The 21,337-nt window shown below is 47.7% G+C and overlaps 1 protein-coding gene across 1 annotated transcript; it reads right to left on the bottom strand.

Moving 5' to 3' along the window:
- Positions 1–7,084: 7,084 nt before the first annotated feature.
- Batf3 (basic leucine zipper ATF-like transcription factor 3) lies at positions 7,085–20,325 on the bottom strand. The gene is made up of 3 exons (XM_070041536.1): positions 20,034–20,325; positions 16,993–17,097; positions 7,085–8,329 (listed from the first exon to the last, which is right to left on the bottom strand). Exons 1-3 carry the CDS (start codon positions 20,109–20,111, stop codon positions 8,147–8,149), a joined length of 366 nt encoding a protein of 121 aa, XP_069897637.1. The 5' UTR covers positions 20,112–20,325; the 3' UTR covers positions 7,085–8,146.
- Positions 20,326–21,337: the final 1,012 nt, after the last annotated feature.

The raw sequence follows: 21,337 nt of genomic DNA, 5'->3' as shown, positions 1-21,337 counted from the left end.
CCAAGTCCTGGCGCCTCTCACTCAGTTCCTGATAACTGAAGATGAAACTTGAACAGCAAAAGGGAAGTCTCCTGTCTCCTGCAGGGTATCAAATCCTGTTTCTAGATGGTTTCAGTTCTTAAAGACACAGGATTCCATATTTTTCTCACCCAATGAGCTGGAGGCAAAGAGGCTTCACTGACCACCAACCACATTTGCACAGTTCTGAGGTGAACTGGAGGTACACCGCAGAGTCTTTCTGAAATCCAGGTATGAAAGGGGTCCCAATATTTCTGAGATGTCTTGCCTTTCTTCTTATTAATGTAAAGAATTAGTTCAGGCAGTTGCACAGATTCACTCAGTCTACTCTAGCCCTAAGAGCACCTACCTCCATACTTTTACTTTCCTAGTTTTCTATGGGACTCAGATGACTCAGCAAAGTACAAAACACTGTTTTCACGGAGTGGGAAGGGCTTCCCAGTCACTCACAGGGGTGTCCTCAGCAGACTTACAGGGTGACCTCTCCCCTTTTGTGCCCAGGAAGCATTTCTAACCACTGTGGGAAGAGCCAGAGGTTGGGATCTTGCTGTCTTCAAAGAATTTGCTCATGCATACAAGTTCAGTTATGGATTAAGCAGGCTATGGTAGAAGAGGAAACAAGAAAGACAATGAGAAAATAAGGGAAAGATAAAAGTAGACACTAGGCACAGTGCTATACACTATAATCCAGTCTGGACAGGGTTTAGTAAACGTTTCCAAACACATAAAAATGCATAAGCCAGGCATCCACAGCTCTCCTATAAATGCTAGCTAAACGGGGGTGGGGGGGTGTTAAGATCTTAGAATCATGATTTAGCCCAGGGAGCCTCCAATTAATGAACAAAAAAGCCAGAAGTAGAGACATGGCTGAAGTGGTATAGCACCAGCTACAAGTAGAAAAAGATTAGAGTGTGGAACCCTAAGTTCAAATCTCAGTATTGTCACAAAAAGAAAAAGAAGAAAAGAAAGAAAAAGCAAATGTGATAGGAACACCCAAAGAAAAATAAGAAAAGAAATATTTCTCATTTTATGAAGTCCTCAGAAGTTTTCTCATTGAAGCAGACCCTGGAACAGGAGCACAAAAGATGCTGTGGAATCTTCCACAGGGACAGCCAGTAATATAGGTGTCATTTATTTAAATGAGCAATCACAATAGAATATGTGCTCTGACTTACGTGCAGAGTGATGAGGACATCTAATCAAATTTACCAGGAAACACAGGTGGCTTCTGAGGAAATCATAACCCCTGATCTAAAGGATGCTTAGCAGTTGGAGAGAAATGATGGGTGGGAAAGCAAACAGAGGTCTGATTGAGGGCAACACAGGCCAGGAGAGCAAAGCAAGTGAGATGGTTGACACCAAACGGAAACATCATTTGGTGTCACTACTTCCTGGCTTTCTTGGTGTCTCTGAACCTGGAGGTAAGTTATTCATCTTCCGACACTTTTGACATCAACTGGTACTATCTAAAAATGCTTTTTTTTTTAAAAAAAAGTTTTATCTTTTTTCCAGTCCTGGGGCTTGAACTCAAAGCCTGGGCAATGTCCCGGAGCTTCTTTTGCTCAAGGCTAGCACTCTAGTACTTGAGCCACAGTGCCACTTCTGGTTTTTTCTGTGTATATGGTACTGAGGAATTGAACCCAAGGCTTTATGCACGCTGGGCAAGCAGTCTACTACTAAGCTACCTACCCAGCTGAAAAATGATTTTTAAAAAACACTTTTGTTTATTTTTTTAGATTATTAATCAATGAAGAAGCCAATCAATTGTAACCAGTTAAAAGAGAATCTGCAGAACAGGCATATTTACAAATCTGGTATATTGAAATGAATGTACAAATAGAGACAAACTGGTTATTCTGGGGGAGAGGGAGGGAGGAAAATAAATTGACTCATCTTTGAGAAGAATATAATTTGCAAGTCTGTAGATAAGAATTTATTTTGCATTATTATCAATTAACTAAATTTACATAGTTCTCAAATAGCTCAGAGACACTGAAAGACTATAATCAGATAACCTGAGGAGTGTCCTCTAGACATTACATAATTTTCCCTTGAACTTTTTCTCTATAAGGCCAACCTGTGAAATTCTGTTTTGTTTTGTGTTGTGTTGTGTTTTTGTCCCCTAGCCTGGTCTACTAGAAATTTGCATACCCAACTCTTCTGTGCATACAGGATAAAGTAACCCAGAACAAATATTAAGGACTTAAGTAGTAATCAATGTAGAACAAAATGAAAACAGGCTAACTGCATTTACAACATTAAAATGGAATTGAAGATAACTACTAAAAAGTTCTGGTATTCTTTGTATGTCTGTCCCATTTTTCCCCCATTATCACTATGAGCTATAGTTGCTTTCATCATTAGTATAAGGTCTCTCTTAACCTCTCTACTGACTTATGGTAATTAGTAAATGAAAACATGCACATTGATCAAGATGAAAATTTACAAGAGCAAAAGATTAGGTAAATCACTAGAAGGAAATCATTATGCTTCTTCTGCTCAGATTAAGTCTGGAGGTTAGATTCAGAAGTTTTAGGATAGAGGACGTCTTAAGTATGTGGAAAGATGGGGGTGGGGGGAGGTCTTTCTCTTTCCCTTGTTAGTCTTGCTTCTTACCAGAAGTATTTAACCATGAATTGCTTGAACAGTAGTTCATTCATAAATTATAGATAATAATTTTAATGGCATTTTAGCATTTTTATTAAAAAGTTATTGTAAGAACTGAATTACTAGAAAGACTAATTGCTATCCAGGTGCTGGTGACTTACCCCTGTCATCGTAGCTACTCAGAAGGATCTGAGGATTGAGGTTCAAAGACAGCCCAGGCAGGAAAATCTGACAGACTCTTATCTTCAATTAACCATCAAAAAACTGGAACTAGAGGCATTGCTCAAATGATAAAGTGTTGGCCTTGAGTGAAAAAGCCAAGTGAGAATGCAAGGCCAGGAAGTGGTTCTGTGGCTCAAGTGGTAGAGCGCTAGCCTTGAGCTGAAGAGCTGAGGGACAGCACTCAGGCCCAGAGTTCAAGCTCCACCACTGACCAAAAAAAGAAAAACAGAGAGAGTGCAAGCCCTGAGTTCAAGCTCCAGTACAAAAAGAGAAAAAAAAGAATGAGTAATTGATAATAAGGATTTCAAATAACTAAGAAATAACTGTTAAGGTAGCTCAGAGGTAGACCAGTTGCCTATCATCCACAGGCCCTGGGTTCACTTATTCTTTACTTTATTTACAACAATAGCCACAACCAGTATTTCTCAAACTTGCCTCCTTTCTCAATTTCAAAAAGTACTGTCTGATGAACTGAACCATTTGTGGTTTTGTGACATCTGGAAGGTACTTTTTGGCCTGGTCTAGAGGAAAGGCTCTGAGGACACTCCACGAAAATGGGATGCTTTAAAACAGAGTCTTTCTGAGTGCTGGGGAAACAGCCAACTGTCCACAGAACCTGTCACTGTGAAGTTCAGATGTTGCACAGCAAATTCAGTACCAAGAAGAAAGTGATAGTGAGTTTGAGTCCTAGTCTTAGGCAACTTTAAACAAAAAACAAAAAAAACCTTTAAACTTGTTCTACTAGAGTCTTGGATAGGTTGATAGGTAGTATATTACTAAGGGAAATCAGGGACGTTCCAAGAACACTTCTGGTATTTCAGGACACAAACACTGTGGCCTCTCCCTGGCTGTGGTTAAAAGTTTTAGCAAGTAGTAGACTTTGGTTTGATCTGTGATGACATGTCTGGCCTTCTTAAGAATATTGTACCAGGAATAAAAAGCCATGCTAGAATACCCATAAGTGCAGGTGAGCTGTCTCAAGAGACAATCTGCTCTGAGTACAGTTCAAAACTCCAAGTTTGGCCCAGCCAAGTGTAGCCGACTGAGGCCCCTGGCGCCTGCCAGACTAATAATGATGGTGATGTCTAAGGTGGCGGTGTCGACCACACTGATAGGCTGAGACAATTTCATCAAGGTGGTCAGTTTCCAGATGGGCAAGTCAGAAATGTCTCTATGTCTCCAAGCATAGGTCAGTTTCCATAGATTCTGACCTTGGCTAGCCCTCCCCCACACGATGAAGAGGGGGATTCCAACGGCATAGTGTTCTGGGACTCAGCATGACCTCCCTAGGAGAAAGGATGCATTAGGTTCAGAGCTCAAAAATCTCCACTGTCTTCTCTATTTCCTTTCCTCTCTTCTTCCCTTTCTCCTTTCCTTCCTTCTGCTCTCCTTTCTCCTCTTTCTTCTTCTTTCTGCTCCCTGTTCTCTCTGATCAGCCTTCTTCCTGAGGCCTGGATGGCCTTGCTAAGACTTCCTGAGTATGAAGGGTGGAAGGCAGGCCGATGAAAGTTGAGGCCTCCTCTTTTCTTGTAGTTCTCACTGAGGCAAAGCCCACAGTCTTCTGTCAGTAAATACACCCAGCGTTGTGCTGACCCTAGCATTGATGGGAAAGCAGAGAGGGGCTTTTGAGTCTCTTATTTTCCTGTCCGTTAGAGTCACCATTCTTAACCAAGGTTTGAGGCCCAAATTGGGGCCTGATTCAGTGATGGAAACCCCAAGCTTGAAGGCTAGGTTGGTGCAATACAGGGTGGGATTGCGGACAGGAAGTTGTGTGGCTGTGTGGGTGTAAGGGAAGGGCTTCCTCCCTCTCTCACACTTTCTATGCAGAGGGGACCTTTCTCAGCATTCTCCCTTCCCCCAGCCCAGCAGACAGACACACTTGAGTCCTCAGCCAAATACTGGGTGCAGGCAACAGTGCAAATAACTACCAAGCAAACCCAATCTGCAGCAATGTGTCCATGTCCCTTCTGGAAAAGAAGTCATCATTTCTTACCTTTATACACAATATGTATCTTCTCAGCTCAGTGAAAATTGGCTTTTCAGCACTCTCATCCTATCTCTTGGTTATCTTGGTGAGCACTTAATTCCCAGCACCTTGGGCTACCCTAGTTTTGTTTCCCTGCCTCATGTTAGAAGTGGCAGGAGTTTGGCCCTTTCTAAATTCAAGCTCAACTTCAATAAACACATAATAACCAGGGAGAAGTCCCCCCTGAGTTTAGCAATTCATTTGAATGTTGTTTTGTCTGTGTTATTGTGAGAGGATCTGTCCGTGCTCTGTAGGCTGAATAACGTTATTGACAGCAAAACAAAGCAATCAGCATATTGGAACAAGAGTGGATGGGTCTGGGGATATTCAGAAGACAACTGACAGGACTTGGAGATTAGCTTGAAGACAGTGGGAGTAAATAGGAGGAGGATGACACGAGAACACAGCATGGACCACGAGGAACACAAGGCACTGTTGGTTCTCTTAGACACACTTAATTTGGAGCTGGATGTACACATCTGTCCTCAAGAGACAGCTGGGTTCAGAGAACTGGCAGGTGGACATTACCAGCATAGAGATAGTTAGGGACTGGCTCACCCTTAATCTTGAGAAGAAGACAGGGATATATAGAAGTAAATGGAGATAAGGCCTGAGACCACCCATTAGATGAACAAACAAAGCTTACTGGAGGCCTCAAGGTGAGCAGTTTCCAGGAGGAGGCTTGGGTAAAGGTTGGGTCTTATGCCAGAGACTGACAGTTATCAAACTCAGTTCCTTCTTCTATGCCCCAGCACTAATTCAAATTTCATTTCCCAACCTCCCTTGTAGCTGGGTGAGGCCCTGTGTCTGCGTTTTGGCCAATGCATGAAACCAGGCAGCGGCAGTGATGTGCCATTGGCCATTGTCTCTGGGACAGAGCACTACCCTCCAAGCATCTTCTCCTCAAGTCTGCTGGCCAAAGTAAAGGAGCTAAGGGGCTTCCAAGCCTTGGAGGCACAGAGAAAATCATCACTGTATTATTGTGTGGTAAAAGGAGGAGGCTATAAAGTCAAGCTGGACAGAGCTTAAGGAAAAGCAGGCTCATGGAACCATCCACGTGGAGACCAGGAGTTACTAGTGGAGTGACAGGCAGCCAGCCGAACAGCAGTGACTGTAGAGGGACAGAGGGTCAGAGAAGGACCAGCACACCATCAGAATAGCTAAAATTTGAAATTCAGATCAACTAGAGGGACCCAGGAGCCTCGAGATCATGAAAGTTCCACAGGATAAGCTCAAAAGCCAGTGTTCCCTGCACAGCCAGGGGAGGGCTGGGGCTGACAGATGGTAGCAGCCCAACACCTGCCTGCAGAGACGCGCTTCCTGTGTTCATCCTCATAGCCATATAGGCTCCTAGGACCTGGCTTTGAGCCCACCCTTTGCAGACAGGCTACTTACCTGGGCGACAGTCCTGACCAGGGCCCAATTTTAGGTTGGCATTGTTCTCTATTTTTCTGAGACTAGTCAGACAGGATTTGCGAAGGAAAATTGTTCCTCTTCTTATCTGCCTAAGGGAACAGATTTTGGATCAATATGATTTTGTCTTCCAATCTTATAACTTATAGCACAGACAGGTGCTCTGGAAGTGTACAGAATAGTTAAGATAAACCAACCTGTCTGCAAGATGCCAGTGGTTCACACCTGTAATCCTAGCTACTCAGGAGACTAGGATCTAAAAATTGAGGGTTAAAGCCAGCTTGGGCAGAAAAGCTCATGAGACTCATCTCCAATTAAGCACCAGAAAGCTAGAAGTGGAGCTGTGGCTCAAATGGCAGAGTGCTAGCCTTGAGTACCCAGCACCCAGGCCCTGAGTTCAAGCCCCAGGACTGGCTTGAGAAAAAAAAAAAAAAGCAACCTGAAATACAAGCACTGAAATACTAGCATGGTGTGACAGTCTAGCATGGTGTGAGAGTTGGCAAAGATAGAGTGGAACACAAAGTCTAAGAGACATGTGAGTCATTTCCAGCCCACCCCTTAGCAACCCATATGGATCAATGACTTCCAAAAGGCTAAGGGGGGCTGGCAGGCCCACTCCCTTATGTTCTGTCACAGTTCCCTCCAAGAGTGCCTCGCCTAACCACCATAAATGTGGCTGTGGAGAAGAGCAGGAGGAGGAGAAAGGGAAGCATCCTGAATAGACAGAAGATGACCTCTCCAGGAAGAGGAACTGATCCTACACCTAACCAAGCACTCAAGAGACAAGAGAAACAAGTGTCATTTTTATTATCCAAATTCAAGAAATCCTGCAAAACAGCAGAACCGACTAATGTTACTGAGTTCAGTTCACTGGGGGTAAGGGGCAGGAAGAGTTGCTGGTGTCATCAAAGAAGGAATTCAAGGACGAACAGAGGAGACTCAAGTGGGAGCCACTTTATCAATGCAAAGCAAAGTGAAAATACACCCTAAGACAGGAGGGCAGGTTGGCCTTATAAGGAGCTGTTGCCCTGAGGGTCTCAGTGACCCTCATGCTTTTGGGGTCTGTAGCCATGGGTCTGGTCAGTCTTGGAAAATCTAGCTATGTGCCATTAACTCCTGAAGGCTGAAATGCATATATCATCAGCTCCTCCCACACATTAGGTAGTAGAGTTCTTGCTTCAGATGGTCAGTGCAAAGATTTTTATTTTCCCTGGTTTGTGGGGGATATGGGTATGCCACAGTGGTTCTGTCAGCAGTGAGGGTATAATTTTTTTTTATTATTCTTAACATCCAAGAGCCGGGCGCCAGTGGTTCATGCCTGTAATCCTAGCTACTCAGGAGGCTGTGATCTGAGATTATAGTTCAAAAACAGCCCAGGCAGCAAAGTCCCCGTGAGATTCTTATCTCCAATAAACTATTTTTTTTTTAAAGCCAGAAGTGGTTCTGTGGTTCAAGTGGTAAGAATGCTAACCTTGAGCACAGAGAGGCTCAGGGACAGCGCCTAGACCTTGAGTTCAGGCCCCAGGAATGCCAAGAAAAAATTAAGATCCAAGCCTTGTTCTCAGCCATCAGATCACCTAACGCTCTACATAATCCTTTCTCACTAGCTGCCAAAATGGATAAGAAGTGATTCCCGAGGATGGCCTTCCTCCTGGATGTGCCGCTCCAGGGCTCTGAGTACAGGGTTGGCAGAGCACGGTGCTGTGCGGAGGCCAGGCTGCAGAGGCCACAACTGGCTGGGTTGTTTCCAGGAAGAGGTGCAGCCAGATGCCCCTGTACCCAGGTGCAGGTGGAAATCCTTTCTTTCAGGCTTGTAAAGGACCAACGCTCCTCACTCCATACAGGACAGCATCCTTGGCTTCATCGGGGCAGGCAGCTGGCCACGGGCTCTTGAAGCACCTGCATGAAGTTCATGGGGCACAGCAACAGTGGGCATATTTTCTCATGTTCCTTCAGTGCCTCGCTCAGGTGCCTCAGCTCCTCTGTCAGCTTTCCGATCTCCCTCCGCAGAAGCGTGTTTTCTTGCTCCAGGCACTCATATTCCTGTGGAAGAAAGACCATGGACAAACACATTTGTGAAATCACATTCCCTTCCTCTGACTTCTGGAAAGCTCTAACCTGCACCCCAATGCTGACCTCCTGCCTAGAAGGCTTTGTCATTACCTCTCCCATTGTGTTTATTGGCTTATGGTTTTTCTTCTCCCACAAAAGAATGGTCATGAAGGAAGAGAGCACCGTACTTTGGATCTGCTTGTCTGAAGGATGATTTACATAAAATGCCATGTGTGGATATTAAGTCTATAATTCAATGAGTCTTGATAAATGTTTAGACCAGTTGGTTTATATAGAGAGTATTTCCATCACTCCAAAAAATGCCCTTGAGCCTCTTTGGGCCGGGCCCCCACCTATCCCCAACTGATGACTTGCTTCCTGAAGGTCTCTGTTGGGATCTGAACTATACCTCTAAGCACCTAGACTACTACCTGGGATATAAAGTGTTTGTGGATTACACAAGCAAATACATGAAAACACCTCTTAATTCTCCAGTATGTAAGGGTTCACACAGGTTTAGAACTGAAAGGGATCACAGACTTCCCTTTATTCAACTCACGTAGAGCAACATAATATAAACCTCTTATGTATAATGTTAGCTCACACCTTGGGGCACGCACGCATGCCCACTTTCCAAGGACTGTCCTTGTCATTTCTGAGCTGCTCTATTAGAAAGCTCCTTTGTGTGTGGATTAAAATCTTATACTATCGCTGGGTGTCAGTGGCTCATGCCTATAATTCTAGCTACTCAGGAAGCTGAGATCTGAGGATCAAGGTTCAAAGTCCACGAGACTTTGATTTCTAATTAACTACCAAATAAGCTGGAAGTAGAGTTTTGGTTTAAGTGGTAGAGAACTAACTTTGAGCACAAAAGCTCAGGGACAGGACCGAGGTCCTGACTTCATGCCCCAAGATTGGCAGAAAAACAAATAAAAATGTCATACACTCTCATCAATTCCACCTATCTGGCTTGGTTCAACCTAAGGGAACTACATAGAAACTCCAATGCTTTTTCACTATTGTTCTCCACACACACACCCCCCCACACACACCTTCCCCAGCTCTCAAGATTTGTATCCTTTACGTTCAACTGTCTTAGGGCCTCTGAGTTCCTTGGTCAGGTCTTTCAGCCCCTCTAGCCTCCCGTTCACTGTCCCGACACACATTCCAATGTGCCACAGTTCTAAGAAAATGTCACTGCCAGAACATAGTGCATCGTTCTGGAGAGCACACAGAGGCCAGTGTATGGCTCTGGCCTCTCCTGTGCTGGCCCTAAGCCACTGGGGTTTGTCCCTCCGCTTGCAGAATGCAAACCCCATCTACGGGTGCTGCTTCACCATCTCCATGTGGGTGATGATTCAAAGTTTAAGGGGAGGGCTTTAACTGAGTCCACCGAGTCTCACTCTGTTTACTATTTGAGTGTCAACCGTGTCACCTCATAGAGCAAGGCGCTGATTCTGTGGCAGGATACTGAGCTTTGGCTCCAGAGCCATGAGGATCCCTGAGGCCTCTCACCTTCCCAAGGCATCACTGCTTCCCCAGGCTCTGCTCGGAAAGTCTCTGGCGCTATCCAGGCCCCTCATTTGCCTTCTCCACGGGGACTTTCTTTTCTGGGATTTATGTTTGACACATAACTGTGGGACTTTTACTGAGGTAATGGAATACAAGGGAATAAAAAGTGGGAAAAAGAGCTGGGAAGGTGGCTCCGTGGTAGAGCGCTTGCCTTGCATGCATGAGACCCTGGGTTCGATTCCTTAGCACCACATAAGCAAAAAGAAAAAAGCCAGAAGTGGCGCTGTGGCTCTAGTGATAGAGCGCTTGCCTTGAGCTGAAGAGCTGAGGGACAGCGCCCAGGCCTAGAGTTCAGGCCCCACAACCAGACCAAAAAAAAAGTGGGAAAAAAAATCCCCAGGTGAAATGAATCCTACCAAAAGAAAAAGAGGAGCCGGGAGAAGAGTCCAGAGATCACAGACTAGGACCAAGAGGGAGAGAAGGAAGTTCACCTCACACTGAGAAGGAACAGCTACATTTCCCAAACAGCAAAGTTAGCAGAGAACATTTAACTCAATGTGCTTTCTAAAGAGTTGATCCAACTCATTCAAAACCTGTAGAGCTGAGGGAGGGTTTGAGGGCGCCGTGCTGTCACCCCAGGATTTTGTTAACCTGGCACAAAGTTCATACAAATTCCTAATTTCAAATCTATAAAAATCAGAGGTGATGGAATTACTGCAAATCCCAATTGGAAATGAAGCTGCGTGGCTCTTACTTGTGGCAATTTTGGTAGTCCCTAGTTGAGAACTTGAGGACATTTAGTGGCCCCTGGACAGTTTGGGTAGTGGGGGAAGAGGGTAAGATTGCATCCAGTGGGTGGAAGTGAGGGATCCTGTTCAAAGTCCTACAGCACATGGGACAGCTGCTGCCCCTACAAGGAATTAGCCAGCCCCTGTCAACAGTGCTGAAGTTGAGAAGCCTTGTTCTGGGCCTCTCTGAGAAGTTGCCTGGAGGAACACACAGGTGTCTGGGTCTTCCAGGGTCTAGGGTTCTCTAAGGAAGATGACAGGATTAGGGATGAGTGGAGATGATGTGGGTATTAGAGAAAAGAAGTAAAAGCTTGGGTGCAAAGGAAAGGAGGGTTCAGAAAAAGTAGCCATGAGGCTGGGCTGGTGGCTCACACCTGTAATCCTAGCTACTCAGGACGCTGGGATCTGGGGATTGCAGTTCCAAGCCAGATCAGGCAGACAAACCCTGAAGAGTCTCTTATCTTCAATAAAGCAGCAAGAAACCAGAAGTGGAGGTGTGGCTCAAGTGGTACAATACCAGCCTTGAGCAAAAAGCTAAGTGAGAGCTCAGTGCCCTGAGTTCAAAGCCCAGTACTGGTTGGCATGCTCTCTCTCTCTCTCTCTCTCTCTCTCTCTCTCTCTCTCTCTCTCTCTCTCTCTCTCTCTCTCACACACACACACACACACACACACACACAAGTCATGAGGACATATCCATACACTGCCCCCATTTCATGTCATCTGGTGGAAACTCTGACAGGTAGTGACACATCCAAGGTCACAAAGTACCAGCAATTTTGCTTTAGTTAGCAACATCTGGGCCCAAATTCCCCCACAGTGATTACCAGGAGAAACTAGAGGCCTTACCAAGCCTTAAAACATACTTAGCAGCAGAAAAATTATGTCACTAGTAAGGGCTGTGCCAATTAGTGTCATACTCGGTTTCTAACCCCAGTGGGGAGAGCACGAAGCATCTCATTAAACAGGCAGTATCTGATAAAAACCTGACAGCACATACCATAACCCTATTGCCCAAGTAATTCATCAGTTTGTGAAATTTGGGGCTCTTGAAGCTGGCATTGCTGCTTTCCTTTTCTGACTCAAATTTCTTTCTCAGTCTGACATCTTTGGGTGCCTCACTGAACCAGCCTGACCCACTTCTTTTAGTGCCACTTCTAGGTCTTGAATTCAGCCTTATGTTCTTGGTTGGCCTTTTGGCTCAAGGATGGCACTCTACCACTTGAGTCCTACCTCCACTCTCACCATTTTTTTTTCTGGCTAATTGGAGGTAAGAGTGATGAAAATTCCTGCCTGAGCCAGCTTCAAACCAACATCCTTACATCTCAGCCTCCTGATAGCTAACATTATAGGTGTGAGCCACTGGTGCCTGGCTTTTGATCCACTTCGGAGCCACCTTTCTGTTTGCTTAGAGTTCCTGCTGCTCCCCTTTGGTTCCCATTTGTGAATAGAGTCCAGCATGCACCTGATGTTCTGAAGCAAATGGAGGTAGAAATCCCCATAATAGGTGTAAGTGTGTAGAAGAAATGAATTGGAAATCAAACACAAAGGGTTGCATATTACAGCTGTGCCAACAACCATACCCCATGGAAAATTCTAACTTCCTTTGTTTGGCCCATCCCTTCTTGATAGGTAGATGGCTTGTATGATGGAGAACTGGGCCAAGAAACTCAGAAGAGATGGAGCTATCAGGGTGCTAGCAGTGACTGGAACCCAAGGACAAATGCTGCATGTAAATGAAAGGAGCCGAAGAGAACAGTTGTGCCCCATACCCTCTGTGGCATTCAATAAGTGTAAGTAAAGAATCAGAGCTACTTTGATGGTAAGGACTTCTGCCTTATCAGTGTGGAATAGTCCTGGGGCTTGAACTCAGGGCCTGGGCACTGTCCCTGAGCTTCTTTTGCTCGAGGCTAGTGCTCTACTACTTGAGCTACCATGCCACCTGTGGCTTTTCCTGCGCTTATGTGGTATTGATGAATCGACCCCAGGGCTTTGTGCATGCTAGGCAAGCACTCTACCACTAAGCCACATTCCCAGCCCCTATGAAGGCTCTTTCAATAGGTCACTATCTCCAGTGAGTAGCAGGCAGCTGTGGCTACTAGTAGACTATCTTCCTGGTCCCTGGATTCCTCAGGCTGTAAAGTTTCCATGCATGGTGTCGTATTCTCTCTTTCTCTATCCTAGATGTGATCCAGGAGCCCTCCAGGTCCCACTGGTTTTCGGTGAGAACCCACAGTGGTGTGCTAAATGCTCTACACTCAAGTCACAGAAGCAGAGTGAAAGTATTCTTTACCCCATTTCTTTGACCAGTCACTCCACTTCCAGTACAGAGTGTTAGTCATTCTGTCTTTCCACCACACCACTGCCCATGCAGAATAGAGATTTGCCCTAACTATAATGTCCTCCTGAACAAGGCCAGGAAGTAACAGAGAGGGGTTATTCTTGTGGTGCTTTTTGGTTCACAGATGACATTCATCCTCTTCTGCAGAAAGTGTGGGATGCAAGTCCATCTTCCAAAGCTAGTTGCTCCCTCCCATCTTCCTCCACTCTTTCTAACCAGTGATGCTTGTATGCAGTGAGTGAGAGAATGGTGAGGGCTACAGCTCTGGGGTCTGGAAAGAGATGTAGCCAGGGTCCTGACTTCCTTGGAACTGTGTTTTTCAACAAAGCTAGCTTTGCTGAGGTGATCTTCCAGTGGTGCATATCCTGACCCCGCTCTCCAGCCCCACAGAGAAGGAGAAAGGCTTGGATTTCAGATTTATCTGCCCCAGCTCTGGAATGGGCAACTGGTATAATTGTCTAGCAACCCAGCCACTGAACAGGATAGCCCAGGGGCTCTATGGTTCTAGGAGAGGCTAAGCAGAAACAAACACAACACCACTCCTCAATTCTATTGGTTATGCAATCTGCTCTACACCTGTATGTCCTTTGGGGACTTGGTAGTAAAGTTACATGGATACTTACATTATCATCTCTGAAAGGTAGAATCACAACCGCTCAAAGATGCCTATACCCTAGTCTCTGGAACCTGGGAAGGTGATGCCTATTTAGCAAGAGGGACTCTGCAGGTAATATTAAGAGGCATAAAATGGGGGAGATTATCCTGGATTGTCCAGGCACAATGTGATCATGACAGTGCTTGTAAGTGAGAGAAGAATCTGGTGATGATGCAGCCACTGCCAGAGTAACACAGCATGAGAAAGACTCAACTGGCCCTTGCTTCTTGACAAGATGGAAGGGGCCACAAGCCAAGGAATGTGGAGGCCTCCAGAAATGGAAAAACAACAACAAACAAACAAGGAAACAGTGCTGGCACTTTGATGATTGCTTAGTGAGAAACATTTCAGATATCTGAATCCCTAAACTGTAAGATGGTAAATTCGTTAGTTTAAAGCATCAGATTTGTAGGAATTTGTTACAGCAGCAGTAGGAAGCTAGTATACTTTCTGTGAGAAATCCTATGCCTCCCGAGGACATGAATGAGGTTGTCTCTTCTATTTGTGTCCCAACAACAAAACTCTGCCCTTAAGCAGTCTTAATGCTCATGGAACATATCTATCATATCTTATTCTAGAAATGATCTTGTCCAACACAGTCACCTCTGTACATATAATCACTCAGCATTTATAACCCTTAATGCACCTGACCTGGACTGGAAACTCCTGAGATGAAGAATCTGGGCAGCTAGCTACACCTGAAAACAGGGCCATGCACAAACCCCTCTGGGGGTTGCTGGGTGACATGAAGCTAGAATCGTAATTGCTTCAAGAGCAAGAGGGAAAGAACCAAAGAGGCAAAGGGCACAGCCAGAGACTTCTGTGGAAATTTTACAGAACTCATGAGGAAAATGGAAGGTTTTCCCTGACTCTAGAGACCCAACTATTTCTAAGCCCCAGCCCATCTACTTTCAGGAAAGAATCTGACAGTTATAAATTAAGCCATGTTGTGAATTTATACCAGAGGTTCATATCTTCCTGGACTATGTGAATTCTAAATTTTTTTGTGTGTTTTTGTCGGTCATGGGGCTTGAATTCTGGGCTTAGGCACTATCCCTGCACTCTTCAGCTCAAGGTGAGCGCTCTACCGCTTGAGCCACAGCTCTACTTCCAGTTTTCTGGTGGTTAGTTGGAGATAAGAGTCTCATGGACTTTTCTGCCCAGGCTGTCTTTGAACCATGATCCTCAGATCTCAACTTCCTCAGTAGCTAGGATTACAGGTGTGAGCCACCGGCGCCCAGCTTCTAAATGTGTTTTATGTTTGTTGTTAAAAGTTTTCAGAAAACAACTATGTCCTGCATCAAACTGCTGACTAATTTTGCTGAGATCATCTATGGCAAGAAAGCATGGCAGAGTCAGGTGCCATGCGCCTATAATCATAGGTGTTCAGGAGAATGAGATTTGAGGATCACAATTCAAATCCAGCCCAGATAGGAAGGTTGGTAAGACTCTTTCTCTACAATTAACCAGCAAAAAGCCAGAAGTGGCTTAAGTAGTAGAGTGCTAGCCTTGAGCACAAAAGCCTAGGAACAGTGCCTAGACCCTGAGTTCAAGCCCTAGGATTGTATCAAAAAAGAAAAGAAAAGAAAGGAAGAAAAGAAGGCAGGAAGGCAAGCAGACAGGAAGGGATAGAGGAAGGGAGGGAGGGAAAGAAAGTATGGCAGGAAGCTTGGCATGGTAATTTACACCTGCAATTCCAGTTTCCTGAGAGGTGAAGACAGGAGGATCATGGTCCAAGGCTGGGGAGGAAGAAAGGGAGGAAGGAAGGGAGGGAGGAAGCGAGGGAGGGAAGGCTGGTTATACAGAGATGGCAACATGGAGGTATGACTAGTACCTTAGATAGAACCTTCAATGCTTTCAAGGCCAACTGCTAACGTGGAGCAGTTCCCATATCCTTGGAGATTATGTGGATTAAGGAAAAGGGAATCACTGAGGATAAATCCCAGTGTGGTTTGAATATGTCCTTTAAAGGTCGATATACTGTAGACTTGATCCCTAATGCAGCAGTGTTGGGAAGAGGTTGTTAGATCATGAGGGCTCTACCCCTATGGTATATTAGTTTATTCATGGATTACTAATTTGTCATGGGAGTGGCTTTTCTTCTCTGCTACTGGGGTTTGAATTCAGGGCCTCTCACTAGCTCAGTGGGTACTCTCTGCCACTTGAACCATGCCTCCAGTTGTTTCTGCTGGTTAACTGGAGATGGAATCTAAACAACTTTTCTGCCAAGGCCTTAAACTGTGATCCTCCAGATCTCAGCTTCCTGAATAGCATGCATTTCAGGCATGAGCCAGGTGCCCAGCTTTCTGTTTGCTTTCTGCCTGTGTGATGTCTTCCACTACACTATGGTCCAGAGGTAGCCCTTCTCATGCTGAGCAGATGGTAGCATCATGCTCTTGGATTTTCCAGCCTCCAGAAACGTGAGCCCAATTATTCTTCATAAATGGCCCATCCTATGGTGTTTAGCGGTGGAAGCAACAAACAGATCTCATATCAAGCTCCTGATCCAGCTAGGTCCATCCACTACATTGTGAATACAGGGAGAAGAGAAATCTCAGAGCAAACAGACTTCTCATTCTCTTATGAGCCTGCAGTAGACCCATCTGGAGATATATAAGCAGCAGGTGAAGCTACAGGCCTAGGACATAGGGCCTACCTAGTAATCAATGTGGAAAGATCACATTAGAACAGATGAACAGAAAAATCAACAAGGGGGCTGGGAAGGTGGCTCAGTGGTAGAGCGCTTGCCTCACATGCATGAGGCCTTGGGTTCGATTCCTCAGCACCACATAAGCAGAAAAAAGCCAGAAGTAGTGCTATGGCTCAAGTGGTAGAGCGCTAGCCTTGAGCTGAAGAGCTGAGGGACAGCACCCAGGCCCAGAGTTCAGGCCCCACGACCAACAAAAAATAAATATAAAAAGTAAGAAGAAAAAGAAAAAGAAAAATCTTCAAGGATGAGATTTAAAAAAAATAAGCCTGGTGCCGGTGGCTCACGCTTATAATCCTGGCTACTCAGGAGGCCAAGATCTGAGGATCTCCCATCAAAGCCAGCCCAGGCAGGAAAGACCGTGAGACTCCTATCTCCAATAAACCACTAGAAAACCAGAAGTGGCGCTGTGGCTCAAGTGATAGAGCACTGCCCTTGAGGTGAAGAGCTTGGGGACAGCGCCCAGGCCCAGAGTTCAAGCCCCATGACCGGGATGGGGGGTGGGGTGGCAGTGGGAGATATGCGTAGAACTGAGAATGATAAAGACAGTGAAGTCATCACCCAGCGCCCCCACCCCATTTCACCCTCCTGTAAGAACAGACAGTGGCTTCTTCCCAAGGTGCTCACATGACTCAGCCCCAACCATACACTCACCTCATGGAGTTTGTCAGCCTTCTGGGTCTGTTTCTTTCGACTTCTTTGAGCAGCAACTCGGTTTTTTTCTCTCCTTCGAACCTTCCTGTCATCATCCTCGGGGCTCTGGGGGAATAATATTTGAGAGGTGTGATGCAGAGGCCCTTCACCTTACCCGGCTCTGACGCTCACTGTTGCTACTCCAGCTCCATTTCACTTCATTCAACAGCACCTCTTCCTTCTACACCAGCAGACTAGCACCAGCAGACAGATACCTTTTTTTTTTTTTTTTGCCAGTCCTGGGTCTTGAACTCAGGACCTGGGCACTGTCCCTGAGCTTCTTTTGCTCAAAGCCAGCACTCTACCATTTGAGCCATAGTGCCACTACTGGCTTTTTCTGTTTATGTGGTACTAAGGAACTGAAGCACTCTACCACTAAGCTACACTCCTAGCCTGCCTGCTACCTTTTAAGGGGTGCTCACTGTCTGCTGAGGAGTTAATCTTCCACCATCCTGAGGAATGTGTACTGTGACTACCATTTTAAAAATGAGAAATAAGAGTCAGGCTTGGTAGCTCAGGCCTAGAATACCATCTACTCAGGAGGCTGAAATCTGAGGGTTGCAATTCAAAGCCAACCCCAGCAGGAAAGTCCATGAGACTCCTCTCCAATTAAGCACCAAAACAGCCAGAAGTGGAAGTGTGGTTCAAGTAGTAGAGCACTAGCCTTGAGTGGAAAAAGCAGAACTCAGGGACAGAGCCCAGGCCCTGAGTTCAAGCCCCAGGACAGGCATACATACAGAGAGAGGGAGGGAGGGGAGAGAGAAAATAAGAGGGCTTGGGACTTGCTCAGTGGTGGGGCACTTGTGTTGAGACCTAAATTTGATGATCCCTAGCACCAAAAAATTAAAAATATAAATATGAGGAATAAGAAACTCAGACAGGTTAAGGAACTGACGGTAGGTATCAAATCTATAAGGGGGTGAGTGGGAAGTGGAACTCAGGTCTGTTGGCCTCCAAACCAGAGTTTTTAAACCTCCACCCCACAGGGCGTGTGCCTGGAAGAGTTGTGGTGGCAAAGTCAGGGGCATCTGCTACCTGGAACTTGTCATGTGCCAGCAGTAAACCACCATGCCCTAGGAGATGCTTCTGATACTGTGTGGAATCATGATTCTACGTTTATAACTAATTTTAACCACATAACTCTACAAGCCCACGGAATGATCTGGGACACCACTGAAGATGTGCTCGTTTGGACGTGTGGGACAACATGTCGCGGACATTTTGTTTCAGAGGTCAGCATAAATCCAAAAGCAAAGTTATGATGTGTCTGGAGAGTGCTCAGTGATATGTGAGATTTAACCAAATGTGTCAAATTCTTCAACAGGTGTAACAGGCAGGCAGGAAAAAAAGAATGTGTCTACCATAGTAAAAATGACTCACTATAGAAAACATGGGAAAGGATAGTAGTATTTGCTTTCCTGAACTTCAAGAGAAGATCTGGTGAGTGGGTACTTCTTAAAATACTTTAAAAGAAGAGGTTCGGGGCTGGCAATATAGCTCAATGGTAAAGTGCTTATCTTACATGCACAAGGCCCTGGGTTTGATCAGCAGCACCAAACAAAAAAACAAAAAACAAAAACAAACAAACAAAAAACCCAGAGGTTTGTTCAAGTATTAACTTTAATGGAAAGCAAATCTTGATACCAGAAAAAAAGTGGCAATTTCATTAATCATTTTAGGTGGTCTTATATTCCAAATAAAAAAGACACATCATCTTCCCAAGCTACTGCTAGTAAGAATTTTCAGCATATGCAACAACAAAATGGCATAAAAAGAGAACAAATAACAGCATAGCACATAGAAATGAAGACAACATTTGAGAAAAGAGGTAAGCCAGACTTTAGATGTTTGTGTATCATGTGTATCTCATTTAGTCCTTACAAAAATCCAGAGAGAGAGGTGCTGATGGCTCACGCCTGTAATCCTAGCTACTCCAGAGGCTGAGACCTGAAGATCGCAGTTCGAAGCCAGCCTAGGCAGAAAAAGTCTGAGAGACTCTTATCTCCAATAAACTACTCAGAAAAAGCCAGAAGTGGTGCTGTGGCTCAAGTGGTAGAATTCTAGCTTTGAACACAAAGAAGCTCAGAGACAGCACCTAGGCCCTGAGTTCAAGCCCCAGGACTGGCCAAAAAGAAAAGAAAAGAAAAATCCAGAGATGTGTGTTCATTTCACACATATGAAAACTGAAGGTCAGAGAGGTTGAACACATTGCTCAAGGTTATTCAACCTGTGTGGTTAAGCCAAGACTCAAACTCAGACCAGTGCTCCCATTTCTACAGCTACCATATGACATTCTGTGCTGGACACCAAATTGGGGGTGGGGATGGGAAGAAGAAGAAGAACCAAAAGATCCCCTTCTTGGTCTTAAACCAACTGGGTGAGAAGTTTCCAACAGGCCTGGTCTCTTCAGACAACCCAGTCTCAGTCTGCTATGAGTATAGTAAATGCTGTTGGGGGCAGCTCAGGGGGCTGACTCGGTGGGGGTGCACTGCGGATGACTCACCCCCCCCCCCACATCCCAGACAGACGTCCGACCTTCCCCACTCGGTTGGCAGCAAGGGGGGATGAAAGGGGGGACAGAAAGCTCTTCGGGCTGAATTTTTCCTCTCCTTCCTCCGGGTGCTCCAGCCTCGCTCGGGGTGGGGAGAGGGGGGGGGGGCGGTAGGAAAGGCCATGCACAGGGCGGCCTTCCACAGCCTAGGGATGGAGCGCCCATCCCCGCAGCTCAGGCCCACGTGCCGGGGTGCACCGCGGCGCCTGGTCCGGGTCAGCTCTGTGCGCCCCGGAGTCGGCCCCGCGGGCGCAGGGCCCACGGCGAGCCGGGGCTGCGCTGGCACCGCACGCGCGCGCTCGCGGGGCGGACCTGCCGGGGCGCACGTCCAGGCCTCCGCCCCCGCCCGGCGGGTCCCCGGATCCTCCACCCCCGCACCCGCCTCCGAGCGCGCCGGGGCGCCCACCGAGCCCGCACGTCCGCTCCCCTCCCTGCACTCGGGTCCCACTACCTGCGGCTGCGGCTGGCTCCGGGGCGCCGCGGCGCCCCTCAGCAGGACGCTGCTGGCGGCGGGGAGCCCTTGCGACATGCCGGGCGCTGGTCCAGCCGCCCCGCCCCGTGGCGCAGCCTCGGGAGGAGCGTCCGCCCGCCGGCTGCGGCGCCCTGCGCGCGGGGGGGACTCGGCCTACGGCACCCGCATCGCGGCGCCCGGCACCTGCGGGCCCCGCGGCCCTGCGCCCCGCCCCTCACGCTTCCCGCACGCTCTCCAGGCTCCCGGGGTGCGGCGTGACCGCCCCGTCTCTCACCCCGGTACTCCGCCCCCTTACACACACGCACACACACACGCGCGCACCCAGCTCCCGTCCCCAGCGCGCCGCCCCGCCTCGTTTCCTCCTCTTCCCCGCCCTCTTGCTGCACCTCGGGGTCGCAAATCCCACCCCCGGGGCGGCTTTCCGGGGCGCTGCGTGGAAGTCACGTGGTGGCGCTGAAACCCCGGCGGGAACGTGAAGCCCACCCCCAAGAGACGACGCTGCGGCGCGGGGCGCGGGGCGCGGGAGGCGCCGCCACGCTCGCCGAGCGCTCGGCCGCTCCGGGCCGCTCCCGTCCCCCGGCTCGCAGCCGCGTCACGGGCCGTGGGCGCTTCCTCCGCGCCCTCTGTCCCCTGGGTGCCCCTCGCCCTCCTTCCGCCGCCGGGGCAGCGCGCGCGGCCTGCGCCCCCGAGGACAGCCCCGGGACTTTCTGCCCCGTCCCGCTGGGCTGTGGGAGGGCGGAGGCCGCTCCGGCCCCGAGCGTGAATTCCCTGAGCTGGAGGTGGGCAGAGGTGGTTGTCCCGGGCCGGGGAGCCGAAAGCGTGGTGCCCAGGCCTCCTTGAGATCGAATCTGCCGCGTGGAGCTTCCTTCGGGGCGGATTCGGGGATTAGGTCCGCCCGCCTAGACCAGATCCTTTGCTTTTTCCCAAGAGGAAGGTGACGGGTGTGCGTGTGGGGACCACGCTCACGCTGCGGTGTGAGGTCAAGATGATGGTGCCCAGGAAAGGAAACTCAAACGAGCGGTTAGCGGTGCGCGGGGTGCGGGCTGCGGGCGTGCGGAGAGAGAGCCGCACCTCGGCGGGAGCGCTGGGACCCGGGACGGAGGTGCTCCGGGAGTTCCCGGGCCGCCGTGGAGACCGGGGACTGGCTCTTCTGATTCCCCGTCCAGCACCGACGAATCTAAACCGGCATTTAGGACCAACCCTTAGAACCGTCTCCAGAGGCGCTTTCCTGAACTCGGTCACCCGGCTGCCAGCTGGAAAGAGAGGCGATCCCGGCACTGCTG

Source organism: Dipodomys merriami, unplaced genomic scaffold, assembly GCF_024711535.1.
Source record: "Dipodomys merriami isolate MVZ:Mamm:240054 unplaced genomic scaffold, mDipMer1.0.p SCAF_31, whole genome shotgun sequence".
Classification (NCBI taxonomy): domain Eukaryota; kingdom Metazoa; phylum Chordata; class Mammalia; order Rodentia; family Heteromyidae; genus Dipodomys; species Dipodomys merriami.
The sequence above is the reverse complement of the archived record's forward strand: the minus strand, read 5'-3'. Positions and strand labels throughout refer to the sequence as shown.

Excerpts from the sequence above, each read along its gene's own strand:
- Batf3 (XM_070041536.1), bottom strand. The coding sequence starts at position 20,111 with ATGTCGCAAGGGCTCCCCGCCGCCAGCAGCGTCCTGCTGAGGGGCGCC. Across the intron at positions 17,098-20,033 it reads GGAGCCAGCCGCAGCCGCAG|AGCCCCGAGGATGATGACAG; the intron begins GTAGTGGGACCC and ends TTATTCCCCCAG. Across the intron at positions 8,330-16,992 it reads AGGCTGACAAACTCCATGAG|GAATATGAGTGCCTGGAGCA; the intron begins GTGAGTGTATGG and ends TTTCTTCCACAG.